Source organism: Tenrec ecaudatus, chromosome 8 (genome assembly GCF_050624435.1).
Source record: "Tenrec ecaudatus isolate mTenEca1 chromosome 8, mTenEca1.hap1, whole genome shotgun sequence".
Lineage (NCBI taxonomy): Eukaryota > Metazoa > Chordata > Mammalia > Afrosoricida > Tenrecidae > Tenrec > Tenrec ecaudatus.
The window spans coordinates 46940650-46962638 of record NC_134537.1 but is presented as its reverse complement, the minus strand read 5'-3'; the positions used below and the strand labels follow the sequence as shown (position 1 = coordinate 46962638).

The window sequence follows — 21989 nt, the reverse complement described above, 5'->3', positions numbered from 1 at the left end:
AATGATGATGGCAACACATGCACAAATGTGCTTGACACAATGGATGGATGGATGCATTGTGATGAGTTGTATGAGCCCCCAATAAAATGGTTTAAAGAAAAAAATTAAGACATAATAAAATAAGTTCCCTAGAAAAAAAGGGGGTGGCGATCAGAGCTGGATTTCACCCCCTTTTCCTTCTTTTTCCGCTTTCCCTTCCACCAGGCAGGGACTTTTATGGTGGGTGCAATTTGCACAACCAACCTGGTGAGCCTGTCTTCACCCCACCATGGAGTCTCATCTGGGCTCTAAACTTACCCTATCTTACCACTCTCTCCCCTACTCTGGGATCCCACACGAGGAGCCAGAAATACAATGGGCGAGGCAGCCCGGAGGTGATTATCTATGTTTAACCCTTTGCCTTACACGCTCCTCACATGAAGGGCCATAGACCATTTCAGCCGAAGTCTCTGCTCATTTATGAGCATCTGGTTGACTCCTCAAGGAATTGCATTTCTAATTTCTCTCTCTTAGAGTTCACACACATTTGCTTTTGATGAATGAAGATATTGGAATGTTTAATAATAGGATTTCTTCTTCCAATAGAAAATATAAAGAAGAGAAACCTGTGCGTTTTAGAGGGTTCCTGGTCAGGCTGAATGCCAATTAGGCATTTGGTACATACATGGGTTGGGAAATAGGGTATTTGGATTGCCACAAGGTTCCCAGTTGGTTTCTTCACCTGACACGGGAAATCTTCACCTAATTTTGACAATTCTGTCAAGTAGGGACAAATCTCCTACATTACACTAAAGGACAGAGTGGTGTTAAGACCAGCAAGTAAGATGAAAATGAAGTACACAAATATTTCTGAAAATCCCTCAAGTCACCCATGAGGTATAGTATATCTGAGTCGGTGCGTTCGATCCACTTTGGTAAGTCTTAAGTGCAGTCAATTTGAGAACTACTGAGCTAGACTCAGGAAGGATTACAGAAAAGTCTGCAGTCTTTGGTCTAGCTCCTTGCTGCAAGCCAGCACGAAGAGCACAGAGCGCTGACAATAACACTGGTAATCGTGATACCCGCTCATCACAAGACCAAGGGGAGTAGCCCCCTCGGCAAAGAATGGAGTTCTTTGGCTTGAAGGGAACGTGACAACAACCTGACACCACAATCAGACTTTCCAAAAGCCAGCTCGGACAACAAGCATCCTGTCTGTCACTGTACCAGAGGCTTCTTTGTGGATGTGTCAGAATTAAAGGGGTGTGTGTGTGCATTTAACAGATGAGCCTATTTATTCGAGGCTCGTAGAAATCTATTTATTTTTGACTGGACTCAGACTTAGTGGTAGAAGCTTCAGAGAGGACAGACGCTGGCTCCTGCCAAGCTGTTCCTGACATTTTTCTTTGGCCTCCTTCGTTCTCTTGGCCCAAAACTTGCCTATATTCGGCAGCCTCTTCTTTGTTTCTCATGGTGCGCTGTTTCTTCAGGGTAATGCGCCGTGCTTGGGGCTTGAGAATCTTGGGCATTTGGGTCCTGGGTTTCTTGCCTTTTTGTTATTTCTCACAACACTCTGGCAATGAGATCTTCTTTAAAACGATTGACGAGTTTGTGGATTCTCAGGCAATGAGGCACCATTGTATCCATCAGTCCTGGGCTATCTTTCTTCCCCTAGTTTACAGTAACCAAGCCGAGAACGCTCAGCTTGGCATCCACAGCGCAGGACGGATTTGTGCTTCCTCTCCCCAGGTCTCCCTGGTCTGTGAAGGAATGCCCTTTCCTCCACAGACGGACATGGGCCCACACCCCTGCTTCATGAGAAAACCTTCTTGTGGTTCCCACCACTGATGCGCACCACATAACCAACCCTCCGTTCATCACCCAGCGTCTCGGGGCACCTTCTGCGGCCAGTCGCTTGTCATAAAGGTACGGCTGTGGCGCTCATCGTCACTTCAGTGAGTTTCTGGCAGCCAGTGGTTGGGAAGGAGATATTCAGAGGAAGTAGCTAATCACCCCTTAAATGTGTTTTTTAGTATTCTATAGACTGATAAAACAAACCGTCATGGCCTTGTAAATATTTTCACAACCTCACAAGCCTTAAATCACCTCTGTGCCTTTCCAGGCACCATGCTGCCAGGAAGACACGAACTTGGCACGAACTGAGCACATCGATTGCAAAATCCCCAAGGTTGGGATAAATATATACACACACACATTCTAGCACTGATTTTTAAACTTGTCTAAGTTCTCTAAGACCCAAGGCCTGTCTTTAATAATGGTGTTCGTGTGGTGTGCCTGAAATCACAGAACCCAGATTACCTGGTTGGGATCAGGTTCCGTCTCGTCCCAGTTGTGCGCGACATGCCCTTGGTCGATGGATTCAAAAGGCTTGTGAGAAACGGAGGGCAGGATCCTATACAGCCAGCTGTGGGAAAACAAGGGCACGCAGGCGTTAGGGTGATATTGTGGTACGTAGACGGGCGCCAAAGGCCATCAGGAAGATACGCAAATCAGAAGCTCCTGAGGGCTTCTGAGGTTAGAAGCAATGACACAAACATCACCTCTTATTGACTGTTGCTGCTCATAGGCTTGGCCTCTTTCCACCTTTCCACTCTACCCATCACCCTTCACACTGAGATCTTGACTCTTGGATATTTACCTGCTGACCAAGGTGGGGGTGTGGATAGTTGCCTTTTCCAGCAACTACAAAGGAAGTGGAAATACTTTGGGGACTATATACATATATATGTATATATATTCAGAAAAATCATAGAAACCTATGAACTTACAGATCAGAGGACAATGAGTTCTATAGAGATTAAAAGAATTCTGGATTTGATTTATTTGTTGTTGGGATTATTCTTTTTATCAATTTTGAAATGTAAATTAATTTTCCTTACTTAAATAATAAAATTAAACATGCCAGTGAGAAAGAGAATCCACATAATTTTTTAGTGTCCTGAAGATTCACATCTCCTTTCCCCTAATTTCCTCAGGGCTACTCGTCAGAGGCATCAGAGCTTATGAGTTTGTTTGTAAATTACCACAGCACTGTAACACTTTATCTCCTGTGAGTATGAGTACCTGTCATCCGCACCCTTATAAATATCTAGTACCACCAGTTGCCATAGTTCCACTTCATCATATGACGACCTCACATGTGTCAGAACTGTAACTCATAGGTTTTGTTTTTTATCTCTTAAAAGTTTTATTGATATATAACACATACGACGTGTGTCATACTACTCAGTAGTTTGGCTATATTAAAAAGAGTTGTGCGATCATCACCACAATAAATTTTAGAACATTTTCTTCATTTTTAATTCATTTCTATTAGCTCCCCATTTAACCCCCAACACATCCCGCCATAATAGAAACTACTAACCAAATTACTGTGTCTATAGATCTACTTATTCCGATTTCATAAGAAGAAAGTCATAGCAAAAAAAAAAACCAAAACAAAACCACACACAATAACAAAGTCAAACACAGAAAAACTAGAACAAAGTAAAACACATTAAAAATCTGGAACACATTAAAAATGGGTCACAAGGGAAAATAAATGAGAAGACATTAAAACTTAACCTAACTGTATCTCCATGAATTCACTTCCTGATGCACTCCGTCTTAGGGCAAGGCAGATTCCTGGTCAAGGGTTTGAGGGAATTCAACAGAGGCTTAATCCCCATGGGACTATGCAAATGGATTTGGGTTTTTCACTGTCCTCCAGACCTGACTGCAAACTGGACACTCGGAATTTAAGCTCTGATACAATTTCTTCCTCTGATCTTGGATTTTATTATTTACAATCCTTGGGTCATCTAGGCTGCACTGCTTCTTCCAAATGGGCTTAGCTGACCCCTCACTTAAATGACGACTTGTTTTAAGACAAGTTTTTAAAATACCAGCTGCTATTCTTTCTGCTAACAAGGCATCATCTGCTTTCTTCACGACACTTTGCTAACGCACCCATAACTTCAGTGATCCCTTAGTTAGGGTAAATATTGAGCAGAGCTATAGCATAAGAATTAGTTGTTCTTTGGTGAGGGCTTACAATGAAGTGTGAGCTCAAAATCCACTTACATATCTCAGATCTGGAAATATATCCCTGCTCTACATTAGTGGCAGCATTGTCGGCTTTATGAGAAATAATATAAGGAACCTCCAGAAGGCTTCTGGTAAATAGTCCCATTAAACTGGCCAATGGTGTAGGATTTAAACTACAAGTGAAAGGAGGGGGCATTTTCACATACGGGAAAGCTTTTTTAGGCTAAAATACATGGGATATTCACTTATATATAGTACAAAACGTAGGTGACTGAATCCTGTTTAAGAAAACAATAAGGAAAAAAAAAAAAGAAAACAATAAGGTTTGGAAGCAGGGCACACTCATTCACTTTGGCTGAACAATGTCTGCAGAGCTAAGACCTGTCTTTAAAACCTGAGAAAATATGAAAGTGGCAAAAACATGGTGGTCTTCAGTTGCCTATGACTGGGCAACCTCAAAAGCAAGAGCCATGAACTGAAGGCCAGTGACTTCCACATCCATGATCTTGCTGTCACAGACCTCCACTTCTCTTACCAGGCCATGGCAGTTTTAAGTCCCGAGGAGTGTATCAGTGCCTTTGATCCACCACCACTGTGTTTGAGGGAAAGCCTGGTTCACATCATTGGTTTTCTGATACTGCCTATGTAATATGCTATACATCATGACAAGCCAAAATCTAAAGCTCTGGCAGCCTATACTATGAGGCCTGGGTCATGAATTCCTGAGAAGAAACTCAGTTCAAATGACATGATTAGCCATGTACTACAGGGTGAATTCTCCCCCTCAGGGGCCCAAAAAAGCAATGTCAAGGGTTTTACCCAAGAGCAAGTTACCATCCCCACCCACTCCTACTCATCAACAGACATGAGACCTATCTTGGAGCCAGCCATGTGCCCCTCCTCTTGACGGGGACCCTCCAGTAGGGTGCACTGAACACCAATGGAGGCGTGTCTGTCTACCCAGAAATGATGACTGCAGCGCATTGTCATATGGCTTGGAGTATTTGGTCTTCCCCCACTCCCCCACTATGGAGAAACTGTCCCCAGCTGTGGGGAGGCCTCCCCTGGAGAAGTGGTCGTTACAATATACAAATAAGGGATTAGACAAATGAATGGAAAAGGAGCCCCGATGGCCCAATGCTTACGAGTTGTGCTGCTAACCTCAAGGCCAGCAGTTTGAAACCACCAATGCTCCTTGGGAGAAAGGCAAGGTTTTCTACTCCTGTAAGGAATTACAGTCTTGGAAACTCACAGGGATAGTTCTACCCTGTCCCACAGGTCAGCCTAATGGCAAGGAGTTTGGTGTTTGGAAATAGGTTACTCATGTTAGACAGTCTTACCACGCCATTGTCTGGGAGGCCTGATTGGATGACTGCATGGCCTCACAGGTACTACCTGTCTTTCTCTTGGTGCTTGTCTTTATGTCCATTTGTGATTGATTAGCTTTGCTCAGCATACTCTTCTTCAGGTATGGGCCATGTCATGCGGTGCTTCATGATGTAATGATTGCGTTTCAGCGAGGCATAGGATTCCATCGTGTGCATGTACCAGTGTCTTGACCACTCTTCTACTGATGGGTTTGGGGGCTGTTCAACTTCTTGCAGTTGTGAACGGTGTTGCGATGGCCATACGAACACAGCCATCCATTCCTGTTATGTCTCTTATTTCTTTAGGGCATCTGCCCAGCAAAGACATTGCTGTGTTTTATGGGCTTTCCATTCCTAGCTGTTTTAGGTTGTGCCATATTACAGTCTCAGCAACCCACAGGGGTGACTATGAGTCAGCATTGACTTGATGGCACTCAGGGCGTATATTGCTTTCTCGGATGGGTGTCATGTTTACAGACCCACAAGCTGTGTCCAAGAGTTCCAGTCTCACAGCACCCTCTCCAGCATTTTTTATTTTCTAATTTTCACAATTGAGCTGTCATTGTCATTGTCGGTGTATAGGGTCACTATGTGTCAGAATTGACTTGATGGCATTGATTTGGTTTGGTTTGGGGCCATGTGTGCTAGTCTGGATAGACTCGGGAAACAAACCCACAGAAACTCATATATGTATAAGAGAGAGTTTTATATAAATGATAAATGTACATTCAGAAAGCATCCCAATCCAGTGTTGTCCAAGCTCACAAGTCCAACATTAGCTCATATGTCTGACACCAATCTACAAAGTCTTCCTCCATCTCACAAAACACATGAAATGATGCTGACTGCAGGAGGAAAGCTGAATCAGTGAGTGTATAAGCATCTCAGCGCTGGCCGCGGTCTCCACATGGCTGCTCCAGCACCCAGGGCTGCATCGGGGTAGGTCCATGTGGCTTCTCCTCGAGGGTGTCTCACAGGAAGTGAGCCTTGCCAGCTGAAGCAGGAAATAGCTAAGGCAGCTGCACCCTGGTCCAACCATCACAAAGCAAGAGACCAGAGAACTAGAACGGCTCACCTAGCTGTTTATCTCTCCACCTTTCAATTAATCCCACATGTGTCTATAGGCCAGGTTGGCACAATAAACCTTAACTATCTCACCAGGTAAGGTGATATCTCACCTTTGATTTCATTTGCATCTCCTTGATGGTTAGTGATTGTGAGCATTTTTTTCAAATGCTTGGTTCCATTTGAATATCTTTTCTGGTGAACCATGTGTTCATGTCCTTTGCCCACTTTTTGATGGAATCGTTTAATTTTTTTTCTTGTTGAGGCATTGCAGAATTCTATAGGTCTTAGAGATTAGTCCTTTTTCTGTTATGTCATTGCTCATTTATTTTTCCTATTCTATAAGTTTCCTGCTACTCTTTATTTCAAAGAGTTTTCAGTGGCTGACTGTTCAGAAGCAGACTATGAGACCTTTAGGAAGAACCACTGGGGGGACTTGAACTTTAGGTGAGGAGTTGAAATGCATGAACTGTTTGCACCACCCTGGGACTCCTAAAAAGTTAGGTCTCATTTTCATCTTTTTATTTGGTTTATCAGGAGCAAGACTGAGAATTGCTTACTTTGCTTAATGGCCCTTCATACAATTTCTAAGGATTACTAGTACAAGTTCCTGGACCTTTTCCTACTGGATACAAAACTTTTTATTACTAACTTGTAAGAGACTTAGGAAATTAGTACCTCTGAACTCAACATTACTAGCATATGTGCCCTGTTTTCTTATACAAGTTTATGGTTGGTTTGTTTTTTAAAATGACTATTAGACTTGTCTCAGCCCAAGTCAAAGGGGCTTTCAGGACCCCAATCTCAATTCTCAGGAGGGAAAGGCATCCAAGGAGGAAGCCATCAATGAAGGAACATACAGGTGACTAGGGGGAGAGATCAATGGAGGTTAGGAGGGGCACAGATTGGCCAAGCGAGACCCAAGTCCTTCCAGAAGCAATTACCCTGACAGAATCTAATAGGAAGAGGGATCCCGCTTCTGTCGGTAGAAGACCAGATGTGCTTTTACAGGTTTTCCGTTTGACCAATTAATCCCCAGGGAAGTCTATGTCAGGGAGTTGACCTGGATCGACACTGAAGCACCTGTGCTGGGATGGCAGGGGGCCGTCATAGAGTTCGATTTGCCCAGCTTCTATTTGGTTCATCCAGTTCTCGATGATGTGACTTGACATCTTTCACTTTAGGCGAAGAATAAGCTAAGCTTTTCGAGCGTTCAGTAGTAGATGGGCTAAGAGCATGTGTATTTTAGAACCCGTGGTGTGATCCTCGGCAAGCTAATAAATCTCCTTGCTCTCTGGGTTCCTGATCCTTATCTCCTAGAATTACCTGAGAACTCAGAGTGGACCTATCTCCTAGGATGGATTGAGGACTCAGAAAGTTTGCGCAGTAGATGCTCACGTACTTGCTGCTTGTGGAGTTGCCCAACTCCCTGCAATCACTGGAGTGACTTTTGCTAAGGCCTAGCACTTCGACCTGACTCTCTGTTCTTGACTCATTTCTGCACCATCAAAGGGATCAGCTAACTGATATAATGAAAATGAATTCCTGATAGAAGACAGTTGGGGGTGTAGCCCTGCTCTCTGTGGTTTACTGTAAGAATTTCAGACTGGTCCAACCTATGGGTAAGGTTGGCCCTATCCTCCCATGGGGGATATTGAGCATTTTCACAAAACTCTGGGCATACCTTCAGAGAGTTCTAAATAGATGGGTGAGCCATGCCTAGTGTCCCTTCTTTTTTAGCTGAGTCTATAAAACTCCCCAGGCAGCACTACATTGCTCTGGCCAGAGATTTAATTCTGATTCAGGAAGCAGTGCCAGTTTCTTAATGAAATGCCAGCAGCTCCTTTTCAGCCTCCTGGAATGGAGCTCAGCTCCTGCTGGCTGAAGATATTGCCGAATAATGGAGGCAGGCAGCAGCATCTGAAGTCCAGGTGTCCTGTTAGTGGATGGACCATAAAGTCCAGATCATAGGCATGGAAGCGGGTTGCCATAAATTAGAATGGACAGGAGCTGTCTGTGTGTATCCCTGACACTGACTACTGACACTGCATAATTAATCACTGACAGGTGACAGGTATGGGACACCTTTCTCCAGGGACCTATCTATTGAGAAAGAAGCAATACTGATACTGAGCTGGCAACCAAGCACCTGCTCTCTTTCTCGCTCAGCTCTCAGACGACTGCTCAGACACACCCAGGCACTGAGGCAGAACCTTGGTTCCGATGGCCTGACTGTGGATGACGGACAAAATACCCACAGGAACTGAACCCTTGCCCTTCCTAGGAAATGCATGAAGAACTTGGCATATATTCTTCTTGTTTCGGTGCTGACAATTCAAGGACATCGATCACGCTCTTCAAGGCGTGTCACCCTTCTCACCCTGCTGTTCTGAAGCCCCCTTTCCCCTGCGGCACCCCCTAATCTTGCTGTCTAACCTTTCTCGTTGCTGCTGTCCATTGGATTCCAGATAGATAGTTCTTCCAACGAGTACAATGTTCAGGGCACACATTCTTTATCAAATAACCTGATTTAATGTTTGGTTTAAAGAAGACTTCAAGGAAATTTTGGTGTTGGGGCTTAAAAATTCTTTCAGGGCCACATTCTGGGGATTCATCCAGCCCCAAAGACTTTCTTTCAATCTTCTGTATATCTGTGAAGTAGGTGCTATTATTATTGGTAGTTTATAAATGAGGAACCAGAGGTTCTGAGAATGTAGACGATTTGCCCAGAGTCACACAGTTAGAAAGAAAAGGAGTCAAAATTTAAAGACAAAGGGTCCAGCACTCAAGTGTGCATGATTAATCACTAAAAGCGATGGTCTTCTCTATCGGTGTGGTCTGATGTACTTACTATCTTGTTTGTTTCTTAGGGGAATTCTGTGGCGATAACCCCAGTCCCACCTGCTAAATCCTCCTCCCCAAATCCCTGTTGGTGGCAGCAGCCCCCTTCACAGATGGGCTGACTTGAAATTCTTACAATCAAGCCTATTTGTTTAAATCACAAACCCTACTGCATTCCACCTGCCCCACAGGAGCGAATCAAGGGCGCAAGTTCACTGACCTGGCTTCTAGGATTACAGCAAATGTGGAACACGACACACCGCGCTAATGACCGTGCTGGTTTTTCAGCAAAGACATTCCAGAGAGGAAAAACATTATTAATTCAAACCACAGGGGGCCTTAATCCCTAACCTCTCGACCACTCAAGCTTGGATTAGCCAAGATTTCCCTGTAAAGCCCATAATGCCTTCAGTCAGCTGAGGAAGATTCTGCTCTGAATCATCTATCATTTGATTTAATCATTTTAAAAAAAAAGAGTAGATGAAAAACCAGCGCTCAACTGGACAACCCTTCCACCCAGGACAGTCCCCTAGATCATTTCTTTGGTGTAGAGGTGGGAATTTGTGAATGGAACGGTGCATGCATGCTTTCCAGGCCACCAGTCTAGCTGGGAATAAGAGTCACAGAAGTACTCCACCCCCACCCCATTTCCCCACCCTCTGCTGATATGACCCCAGAACAGAACCTTTGGGAAGCCCCCGGAGACTATGGTCCAATAGTAGGTGACAGGCACTAACCCCTGGCTATTATTCCCACACTCTGCAGGTCATAATCCACCTAAGCCTTGTACCTTCTTTTATTGGAGCTTCGCGGACACGTGAACGCCGATCCTGACAGCTGCTCAGCATACAGGTTGTATGGGCAAACCTGAGGGTTATTCTGAAACAAAGGAGGAAATAAAGAGCATCACTCCAAACAGAAAAACGAACAACAATTCACAGCCCCACCAAGCACCTCAACAGGGAAGCCTGCCCTGGATGGGGATGCTCGGGGCCACTGTAGCTGTGGTACCCCATGTATGGGTGTAGGTGTTGGGGCACTGCAATGAGGAACCATGTCAAGAGCCCCTTGAAGTGAAGGGACACCCATGAAAGGGGAGTCTGCTGTTCACCCTCTGGATGCAACCATCCCCAACCGATCTGCACGACTTGTCATAGCTTCTCAGGTGACTTCGTTTCTTTGGTTATGAAAAGTGCTACTTGCTTATCCTAGAAATGTTGCAAAATATATCGGGTCTCCCTCCTCCTCTCACCGCCCAGAAATAATCCAACGCTAACATATTGATACGAGGCACCTTCAAGAAGCATGTGGAACAATTCCATTACCTTTTCATTGTCCACAAACTTGTTGAGGTCACCTTTATGTTTCCTACCTCCCTTATGCCCCCAGAGTTCTATGATGTTCATCCAGACTTCGTTTCTTCTTAAGTAAATACCAGATCATCCATAGTTGTTATGCCATGACATACTCTCCGAAAAATGTTGGGAAAGAAAATTTTGCCCTTGTGTGAATACTTTCTGCATTGATGACTTAAAGGACCAATTACTTTGTTATATTGTCTTAGGCTGTTGAAGGACACTTCAAGGAAATCCCCTTAGCCCTGGACTTTAGGATTTGATAGCCAGCTAATCTCATGATTTTGGTTTGTTAGTATTTTAGCCACGAGTAATCACCAGGCCAGCTTTAAGCTTTGTTTTGTCATTGGTCTGTATCCCAATTATCTTAATGACGATTAAAACTCTTAAGTGTTAACAAGGAAAACTCTTAGACAGTTTCCAGGATAAAGCACAAGAGCCCTGGTCGGTGGACGTGCTTGGCGTGACGTTTAGTCACCCAGGCCTGAGTCAGAGCTCTGCAAGCTGGCGGCCCACTCTCTCCTACCTGTCCTTCAGGCAGCGCACCCAGGCACCGCGGGTCCTCCGAGGCACACTCGTTCCCAAATCCTGACATGTACTGCAAGAGACAGACAGGAAATTATTACCCCATGAATGCCATTTACAGGAGGTTGCCCAACACTGGTGATGCGGGAAGGCAAGGGCTGCTATATGGACACGGGCCCTGGTGTGTCGTCCCATATATAATATCTTGGCAAGTGAACTGTGGAGGAAAGATGAAACGCTCTGTGTGGATTTCAAACACTGAGCGCTGTTACATTGTGGGGAGGGCAACAATGGCACGATACGAAACGTGTAGGAATTGTTGAATGGAAAACCAAGTGGCTCTGTAAGCTTTCTCCAGCATCACAACAAACAGCTAAAAGAAGGAAAAAGAAAATAAATCAAAACCCTTAAGAGAAACTTCTCTGAAACTAGCTCGGCTCCAGGCTGCAGACCGCCTTCGCTGGCTGCCTTCGCTGCCGTGTCTGTGGGGCGCTAGTGGGCTCACACACCCGTGTTTACATGAACGCAGCAGAACAGAGGTGTTGGAAAAGGTGTTGGCTTTGTGGGGAAGAGTCAACCTAAACTCCGTCCACGGCGGTACATTGACGTCCTACTCTGATGACCATCTTTGTACTTGAAACCCAGAAGAAAGGGAAGTAGAGGTCGAGCCACAAGCTAAACGAGGAAGGGCCTCTGGAACTCCCCCTGTGGGTGTAACAGCTCTGTCCCTGGGCCTAGAGAAAGCACTCAGTAGAGGGACCAATCCAAATTCGCTTAAGAACCTCCTTGTCTGGAACGCAATCTCTTTCTCTCCCCAACAGCCAAAACTCACAATAATTTTCCTCCTTAAAAACAGATGTACAAAAAATTACAGTTGTCAAGTTGACTCCGATTCGTGGGAACCCCATACATGTCAGGGCAAAACTATGTGCTCCCAAGAATTTTCAAGGCCAAATCTTTGGAAAGGGGTCACTAACTTGTTCTCCGGAGGGATTTCTGGGTGACTTGAGCCACCAATCTTTCACTTAGTAGCCAAGAGCTTAACGATCCAAATACTCCTTATCTCACTGGAGTGGTTCCTAATCATTAGCTACTATTCAAACAGAAACACAGCCCAGAATGATGGGAGTATAACCTCGCTCAGCGAGTGAAATGCCACCACCTGAACACCCGGCTGTAAGAGACGTAAGGAGAGATGGGAGGGGGCAGAGGGGCGGCGCTCCTGGGTACTTGGCAGTACAGAAAGTTGATCTCGATGAACGAGCCTGACTGTGGGAGTGACCGTCAGGCAATCAGCTGTCTACATTCGGAGGAAATACCAAATGTGAAATGTTATGACCTAGAAAGCAATGGAAGGGACATTATTCTGTGTGCCGTCAGATACAATTTCTGGTATATTTGAAAATCTATCAGCAACAATTCCCCTCACCTCTCCCCACCCCCCCACCCCCACCCCCCCCAAACATGAAGAGAACATGCAGAGCCATGTCACATACAGATTGGTTAAGAACAGTGGCATGCAGCAGTTGGAATGATTTCTTGGGGGGAACGACACACAACCTTCAACACCCTGACCTTCCACTGATTACAAACTTCTTCTCTCAAAATGACCCTCTGGCTCACCATCCATGGGTTGGAATTTGAGCTGCTGAGAAGTGACAAAGAGTCTCCACTGTATTTCATTCTGTGAAATGGAAGTTGAGACCCATCTGACAGGAATCACTGTGGATTTCAGTGGCTTCACTTGGTCTGATGGCTGTTTGGTGTCTCTCTCAGCACGAGAGGAAGGAAGGGTTGAGGGCTGGTGCCAACACCTTCCCCATCCTTTACAATTGCTGGCCGCCGAACAGAGTCCAGACTTAGATGTGAGTTTGGAACCAGGGAAAGAGACTTTGCCTATGTGGGTATGACGCGTTTGACTCAGGCTGTGCTTTGAAAAATAGACAAGAAAGTAGGAGTGGGCTGGTGGTTCGGAAGGGAGCCATATTTTAAAAATAAACAAGAAAGTAGAAGGAATGGGCTGGATCGGTTTCTGGACCTTAGCTGCAGTGCATTGGCTGAAGAGGGGGGTGGAAAGTGGAAACTGCTGACTCACTATGGAATCAGTTCCTAATTTGGCTTTCCTAATTTACTGAAGGAAAAATGAGTTTATGAGAGTTTACATGGCCTGCACGGCGGAAGGTATCTGAAGTGTGGAAGCTATATTCTAAAGCTGATTTCATGAGGCTTTGAACTCAAGGACACTCAGTTCAGTGGCTGTGTATTAAAAACATTCAGGCAACAAACTTAAATACAGAGTATAATCAGCAAGTGTGTTTTCTTCAGAGCAGATTTCTGAATCCTTTGATCCAACATAAAAATATGATTTCCTTTCTCTCCAAGAGGGGATTGCAGGCACGTTTTCTAGATGAAGGAACAAATAGCTGAGCTCCGGGAGACTTCAAAACCGTCAGTGTTTTGGCAGCTCACTAGTGCTTCATTCTCACCTGGTCCCCAGGATATCATTTATTTGTCAGAGGAGATTTCTCCTGACTCAGATTCTAGGCTACCCCTGATGGGATGAGCAGATGATGTCCCTTACCTCCCTTTGCATTTTATGTTATTTTTTCTCCCTTTGCATTTTTGTTACTGCGCTTTTGGTGAACATTTTGTACAGCAAGTTAGGATCCTCTGTTCGACCCTTTCTGCCCAAGTTATGTGGTGATATTAATGATGTTTATCACACTGTGCCAGGTTTATCTTTATGTTCTGTTTGCTCCGCTTTCCAATCCACCAGTTCCCCTGCCCCTCTCTTCTCACCTTTGCTGTTGCTGCTGTCGAGTGGGCCTGACTCACTCTGTGTCCAACAGAATGAAGCATCCTCACAAATATTCTTATGTTTGAGCCCACTGTTGCAGCCACTGTGTCTGTCCATCTCCTGGAAGCCCTTCCTTTTTTCAATTGCTCCTACTTTAGCAAGCATGATGTCCTTCTCCAGGGACTGATCTCTCCAGACAGCATGTCCAAAGTATGCCAGATGAAATCTTGCCATCTTTGCCTCTAAGGAGCACTTTGGTCATACTTCTTCCAAGACAAATCTATGTGTTCTTTTGGCAGTCCATGGGACTGTCTATATTTTTCGCCAGCACCATAATTCAAGTACATTGATTCTTTTTTAGCCCCCCTTACTCAATGACCAACTTTCACATGCATATGAGGCAATTGAAAATATCATGCCTTGGGTTAGTCATGCCTTGGTCTTCAAAGTAACATCCTTGCTTTTCTAGACTTTAAAGAGTTTTTGTGGGGCAGATTTACCTTATACAACGAGTTGTTTGATCTCTTGACTGTTACGTCCATAAGCATTGATTTGGATCAAAGCAAGGTGAAATCCTTGACTTCAGTCTTTTCTCCGTCTTTTCATGACGTTCCCTGGTGTTACAGTTGTAAGGATTTTGGTCTTTACATTAAATTAGAATTCATACTGAGCCCTGCAGTCTTTAATCTTCGTCAGCCAGTGGTTCAAGTCCTGACTTTCAGCAAGCAAGCTGTGTCATCTGCATACGGCAGGTGGTTAATAAGCCTTCCTCTGATCCTGATGCTACATTCTCCTTCGTACAGTCCAGCTTTTCTGATGATTTGTTCAGCATATGGATTGAGTAAGTAGCAAGATACAACCTTCATAAACACCTTCCCTGATTTTAATCCATGCAGTTTGTACAACTGCGCACATCTAGTCACAGGTTCTGCATCACACATGAAGCGTTCCGGAATTCCCTTTTCTTCACAAGGTTATCCGTAGCTTGTTATGATCTACCCAGTCAAATAGCTTTTCCTTGATTTTCAATAATTGTTGACATTTTGGTCACAAAGTGATTTTCTTAAGTAATGTGCTGATCTTTTTAAAACAAGTGTCTCAGTAGGATAGTCTCAGGGAATCCTTTGTTCCCTAATTTCATGATGGTGCTGCTGTAACAGAAATATCACAAGAAGGTGACTTTAACAAAAATAACTATTCACTCCCAGTGTGGGAGGCTCGAAGTCCACATTCAGAGTGCTGATTTCAAGGGAAAGCTTGCTGTCTGAGTTGGCTCTGGGGAAAGGATCGTGTCTCCTGTCAGCATCTGTGGACCTGCACTCCTTGGCGATCTCCAGGTGTCTTGGCAGCAATATTCTCCTAGGCTGAGGAGCTTCTCAGTGCAGGGATCCCAGGTCCAAAGAACATACCACCTGTCTTCTTTCTTGATGGAAGTCGGTCCCTCCCAGAACTTGTTTATCAATTTGTTATACTGTGTCTTTTACTTTACATGTTCCTATTGACCAGGTCGGCACAATAAACCTACCTATCACAGTTAATAACATACCGGTACATCTAACAGTAACTAATCCTGAAGTGCTAGGCGATATTAACCCTAGCCTTGATGCTTAAGGTCATGCGTTAATTTGTGTAGACCATGATTTGCCTATAGTTTGCCAATTATGGAATGATCTACTTTGGCAGTTACGTAATGTAAGGTCATCCTCTATTTTGTGGTCATCTTCCATTTTTACATCTCACCAATTTTCACATAATGATCTGGTCTTTGGAACCTAATTATGCCAACAAGTGGGAAGTAGATGTTGTCATTAACGGTTTTATGTATTTTTGGTGCATTGGAATTGGGTGAATATATATTATAATTTACAATGTCTTCTTGCTGGTTTGACCCTTTTATTATTATTTCATTATTACTGACAATAGATTTAGATTTAAAGTCTATTTTTTTTATTTATTTATTTAAATAATTTTACTGGGGGCTCCTTACAGCTCTTATCACAATCCATCCATCCATCCATGGTGTCAAGCACATCAGTACATATGTTATCATCATCGTTCTCAAAAAATTTTCTTTCTACTTGAGCCCTTGGTATCAGCACTTCCCCCCGACCTCCCTTAAAGTCTATTTTATCTGACATCAGTATAGCCACCTCTGGTCTCTTTTGTTTACTGGTTGCATAGAATATTTTTGTTCATCCTTTTATTTTCAGGTGTTTTTTGTGTGTTTCTTGTAGACAGTAAAAGTTTGCTTTCAATCTATAATTTACTTTCTGGATTTTCTATCAGGCATTTAGACCATTCACACTTAAAAGTTATCATGGAAAACAATTTTTTAAAAGCAATTTTTTTTCTTTTATTATTTTAACTTTTCTGTCCTTAAAGCTCAACTTATTGGGGACATGGGCTCTAAATTGTTAGAGAAATGTGCAAGGTTGTTGGGGTAGGCTGTTGATGTGGAATCAACCTGAGCTCCTGGCAAGCTTGTGCTGTGTGTGTCGGAGAGACCTGTGATCCACAGAGTTTTCCATGGCGGCAATCTTTCAGACTTTTCTTCCAAGGTGCCTTGAGGGTAGACTCAAATAGACATCCTTTCAGTTAATATTCAACATTTAACTATTTGTGCAACCCATGGATTCAAGATGAATAATGCCCTCACAATCCCCACATCCTATTCCTTGGTATCTGTGGCTGCTATTATATATAGCAAAAGAGATTTTTGTCTATACTATTAAGTTAAAGATCTTGAGATAGAGTTGAAGAGGTTATTTTGGATTGTCCAGATGGCCCCTGGGTGTAATCAAGAGAGAGGGAGATATTCCATTACAGATGAGGAAAAACAATATATCATAATGACGCACTTTTGAAATGGAGGAAGGGTTACAATCTAAAGAATCCAGTTAGCTTCTAGAAGCTAGATAAGACAAGGACATGGATTTCCCCTAAAGCCTCCAGATTTTAGCCACTGAAACAATTTGCATTTCTGACCTTCAGAACTATAAAGTAATTTATGCTGTTTTTTTATAACCTTTCTTTTTTCCCTTACTTTATTTCTTTTTTTAAAAAATATTTTTATTGGGGCTCATACAACTCTTATCACAATCCATACATACATCAATTGAGCAAAGCACCCTACATTCATTGCACTCGGCATTCTCAAAATTCGCTTTCCACTTGGGTTCCTGGAATCAGCTCGGTTTCCTTTTTTTCCCCTCCCCCTACCTCCCCACTCCCCACTTCCCCCTGCTCCCCTAATAGTTTATAAATAATTATTTTATCCCATCTTACACTGCCCGGCGTCTCCCCTCACCCACCTTCCCATTGCCCATCTCCCAGAGAGGAGGTTGCACATAGATCTCCAAGATCGGTTCTCTCTTTCTACACCCCCTTCCCTCCCGGTGTCACCACTCCCACCACTGGTGTTGAGGGGTTCATCCGTCCTAGATTCCCTGTGTTTCCAGATCCCTACTGCACCGCTGTACATCCTCTGGTCTAACCAGGTCCACAAGGTAGAATTAGGGTCATGATAATTGGGAGGGGAGGAAACGTTCAAGAACTAGAGGAAGGTTTTGAGTTTCATTGTTGCTACACTGAACCCTGAGTGACTCATCTCCTCCCCACTACCCCTCTGGAAGGGATGTCCAGCTGTCTACAGATGGGCATTGGGTCCCCATCACGCACTCCCCTTCATTCACAGTGATGTGATTCCCCACCCCCCCACCCCTTGCCTTTGTTGTTTGAGACGTGGCCTCCTCTGCCCTTCATGATCACTCATGTTGGTGTAACCTTTCTTTTTTTTTAAATCGTTTTATTAGGGGCTCATACAACTTTTTGATCACAATCCATACATACATCAATTGTGTAAAGCACATTTGTACATTCATTTCCCCCATGATTCTCAAAACATTTGCTCTCCACTTAAGCCCCTGGCATCAGCTCATTTTACCCCTTCCTCCCTGCTCCCCCCTCCCTCATGAACCCTTGATAATTTATAAATTATTATTTTGTCATATCTTGCCCTGACGTCTCCCTTTACCCACTTCTCTGTTGTCTGTTCCCCAGGGAGGAGGTCACATGTGGATCCTTGTAATCAGTTCCCCCTTTCCAACCCACTCTCCCTCTACCCTCCCAGTATCGCCCCTCACACCCCTGGTCCTGAAGGGATCATCGGCTCTGGATTCCCTGTGCTTCCAGTTAATTCCTGTTTTAAGTCAATAAGTCAGTGCAAGTTTGTTACAGTGGGAATAGAAAAAGAAAGAAAGAAAGAAAGAAAGAAAGAAAGAAAGAAAGAGCGAGCGAGAGAGAGAGAGAGAGAGAGAGAGAGAGAGAAGAGAGAAAGAGAGAGAGAGAGAATGTAGATCGGTGGATTGCATACTGGCTAATCATTAGAATCAGCCACGGAGCTCTTTAAATACACAGAACCAGAACCAGTGAATCAGAATCTTTAGTTGTGGGGCCTTAAGTCCAGCTGCTAAACTAACTCATCGTTGTAAGAAGGAAGAAACTACAGTTTGGGGGAGTGAAGCAACTTCCTCAAGAGCATAAAGTAGCCCACTTCAGATTTAATTTTATTATTTTGTCTTTTGAAGTTTCTTCATCTTCTTGCACTGGTTTTATGTAAGTGTGGCTTAATTTGAAGCTTTGCATTGTCGTATTCTTTTCTAGATGAAGTAGAAGCTGAGGAAAACATTTTTAAAACTATACAATGTTTATCAACTTAAATAAGTGTTTGGGTCAGGTCTGAACTAGGCAGCCCCCATTTGGACTCAGCTGAAACAGGTCCGGGCCCTGCACTCGGTTCCCTGCACATCCCAAAGGTCAGCAGAAGCTGGTGCCAGATAAGATAACCAGAGAAACCAGATGTTCTGGGCTCAAAGAAAGCCACAAGGAGTCAACAAGCAATTCTCTGGGTTTCAGACCCCATATGCTAGTTGCCCCACATTCCTCATGACCCCTTTAAAAACCCTCACCCTCAGGTGCTGGGTCCACTTCTCTGACCTGCTGGCCTAGGTCATGGAACCTCATGCAGGAGCTCCCCCCACCTAATGAAGCTATTTCTGCTTCTGCTCTCCCTCGTCCTGTCAGTTATGCCCGTCTTCCTCCCCATTCCTCAGTTTCACCTTTACAATAAGTGTGATGCAATCTGTTTTTCTCCATTGGGATCCCTGACCTCTGGAGCTAACCTTTCTTTGTGGAGATTAAACAGCAGGCTGGGAAGACTGCCTTTGAAGTTGAGAACAAAGACCAGCATGCAATTTACATCTGTGTGCTGGTGCTATGCATAATAAGCTGCTAAAATTATAGCAGGATAGGATTTTAATTATAATTTATTCATAAATGGTAAGGATGTTTCCAACCCCTGCTGAAATTCCCTATACGCTAATCATCAGGAAACACTGTTTTTATGTCTGCTCCCTCTTCCAAGACTTCAACTGTCACCATCCATCTGATGCTCCCAATAACTGTCCACTTGACAATGATCCAGATCCATATAGCCAGTCTCCTTCTGCATATCTCCCCTTGGTGGTTCCTCCAGTAACTCATATTTGGCTGAAACTCCCTTGGATTCTGGAGCACACAGGGCTATCTGCATATGCTTTGTCCTTGCTCTGTCTGCCAGTGTCTCCACCGAGTTAACTTGTATTTCTCTTTTAAGATGCAACTTAGAAAAAGCTCCTTCAAGAAGATTCTCTTGATCTCACATAACCCAGACTTAGTGTCCATTTTCTATTAATCTGTGGTATCCGATGTCTGGCAGGTAACACTTTCTGAGTGAATGAAAGAGTAGCTTTCAGGCATACAGACACTTTTCATCGGTGTTAGATATTGTCAGGATCCCTATTAATTAAGCAGGTATTTGGTTTTTCAAACTCAGCATTACTCAAAGAGCATTAGAACATGCCCAAACTACACCTGGGAAGTGTTCTGGGGTCTGGCCCACCTGGCTTGAGCCCAGGTTCTGGGGAGTTGTATTCAGTCCCTAGTGCATGTGTTGGGCTCTGGTGCCAGCCTGGGATTCAAGCACTGGGGAGCCATTCCTTTTCCAAGCTCTTAAGACCCTCAGTCTAGTAGATGCCAAGAAGGCTCCTTTCAGGGCCTTAGCTTTAGACTCATACAAGCCCAGATTCTAATCCAATTTCCCTCAGTAACCAGCAGTCACTTGAAATCTCTGGGTCTAACTGTCCTTAAATACAATCAATAGCGCCTACATCCCCAATTTAGTCTGAGGGTTACAATGGAATTCACCATTAAATCGTCTAGTCCCTAGTAGCACATAACCCATACATGTTTTCTGATTGCACATGAAATAAAGGGAGGTCATTTTCTTTCTTTTTAAAAAATAATTTTATCGGGGGCTTGTACAACTCTTATCACAGTCCATACATCCATCCATTGTGGCAAGCATTTGTACATTTGTTGCTATCATCATTCTCAAAACATTTGCTTTCTACTTGAGCCCTTGGCATCAGCTCATTTCCCCCCTCCCTCCCTTCTCCCCCTCCCTCACGAATCCTTGGTAATTTATAAATTATCATTATTTTGTCATATCTTACACTGTCCGACGTCTCCCTTCACTCACTTTTTTGTTGTCCATCCCCATCCCCCCAGGGAGGAGATTATATGTAGATCCTTATAATCGGTTCCCCCTTTCTACCTCACCTTCTCTCCACCCTCCCAGTATCGTCACTCTCAGCACTGGTCCTGAAGGGTTCGTCTGTCCTGGATTCCCTGTGTTTCCAGTTCCTATCTGTACCAGTGCACATCCCCTGATCTAGCCAGATTTGTAAGGTAGAATAGGGATCATGATGCGGGGTGGGGGGTGGGGGGGTGGAGGAAGCATTTAAGAACTAGAGGAAAGTTGTATGTTTCATTGTTGCTACCCTGCACCCTGACTGGCTTGTCTCCTCCCCACAACCCTTCAGTAAGTGGGTGTCCAGTTGCCTACAGATGGGCTTTGGGTCTCCACCCTACACTACCCTCATTTACAATGATAAGATTTTTCGTTCTTAGATGCTGGATACCTGATCCTTTCGACACCTCCTGGTCACACAGGCTGGTGTGCTTCTTCCATGTGGGCGTTGTGGCGTCTGAGCTAGATGGCCGCTTGTTTATCTTCAAGCCTATAGGACCCCAGACTCTATCTTTTGATACCCGGGTAACATCAACTTTCTTTACCACAGTTGCTTATGCACACATTTGTCTTTAGTGATCATATCAGGAAGGTGGGCACACACTGATATGTTTTTGTTCTTTGATGTCTGATACCTGGTCCCTTCTACAAAGAGGTCATTTTCTAGAGGCGCTACAAGGACTTCTGCTGGCTAACCATTGGTACTGAGCTCCACTGCAACAGTAGAGTTAGCAGATCCAATTGGCTGTGGGAAGCAGGCCTCAGGCATCATGAGAATGTGATGTCCATGGTGAAATGGGGCCCTTGTGATATCGACAGAGCCCCAAGGCAATCTTTGAAATGAACAAAGGCAAGAGATGGGTATTAGAGTTTTATCTTTGCCCTTTACCACTTCTCCTTCGCTCCTCAGCCCCAGGCACCTCACGGATGCCACCCAGGAAGCTGCTTGGCCCTGTGCACAGGGTGTTGGACCAAGGAATCTCCTGGTCCTTCTCCACCGTGACACAGTGGAGTTCCCAAACATTCCCAGTGGTTCTTTCTGAAGAAGCGGAACTTACCTTCAGCTCGGCCATTCTCCTGCTGTGGGTGAAGTGACTTCAGGAAACTCAGGTCCCGAGAGGATAGGACTCTGAAAAGCGTTTGCTTCCCCCTCACACCTTTCTGGTGGTTTTGTCCCACTGCTGGGCTGCACCTCAGGTCTTGGCTGGGCAGCAGGCCACTCACACTAACCAGAATTGCATAACTGCCGACTATGCAAGGGAGAAAGTACAGCAAGCACGCATCTAAACTGTTTACAGAATTGCATTGTTATTGATTAATTTCAGGAAGAGTTTGCAGAGCCCTGGCTCTTCTTTACATGAGGTAAAGATTGACCCATTGCAGGT

At 44.3% G+C, this 21989-nt stretch overlaps 1 protein-coding gene across 1 annotated transcript in view; it reads right to left on the bottom strand.

Moving 5' to 3' along the window:
• HGD (homogentisate 1,2-dioxygenase) overlaps positions 1-21677 on the bottom strand; it is a 62075-nt gene extending 40398 nt beyond the window's left edge. Inside the window, exons 1-4 of the mRNA XM_075557171.1 lie at positions 21663-21677; positions 11181-11252; positions 10090-10178; positions 2299-2404 (exon numbers count right to left, since the gene is read on the bottom strand). Coding sequence (XP_075413286.1) covers positions 2299-2404; positions 10090-10178; positions 11181-11252; positions 21663-21677 — 282 coding nt within the window. The remainder of the gene's footprint in view (positions 1-2298; positions 2405-10089; positions 10179-11180; positions 11253-21662) is intronic.
• Between the last annotated feature and the right edge of the window lie 312 nt (positions 21678-21989).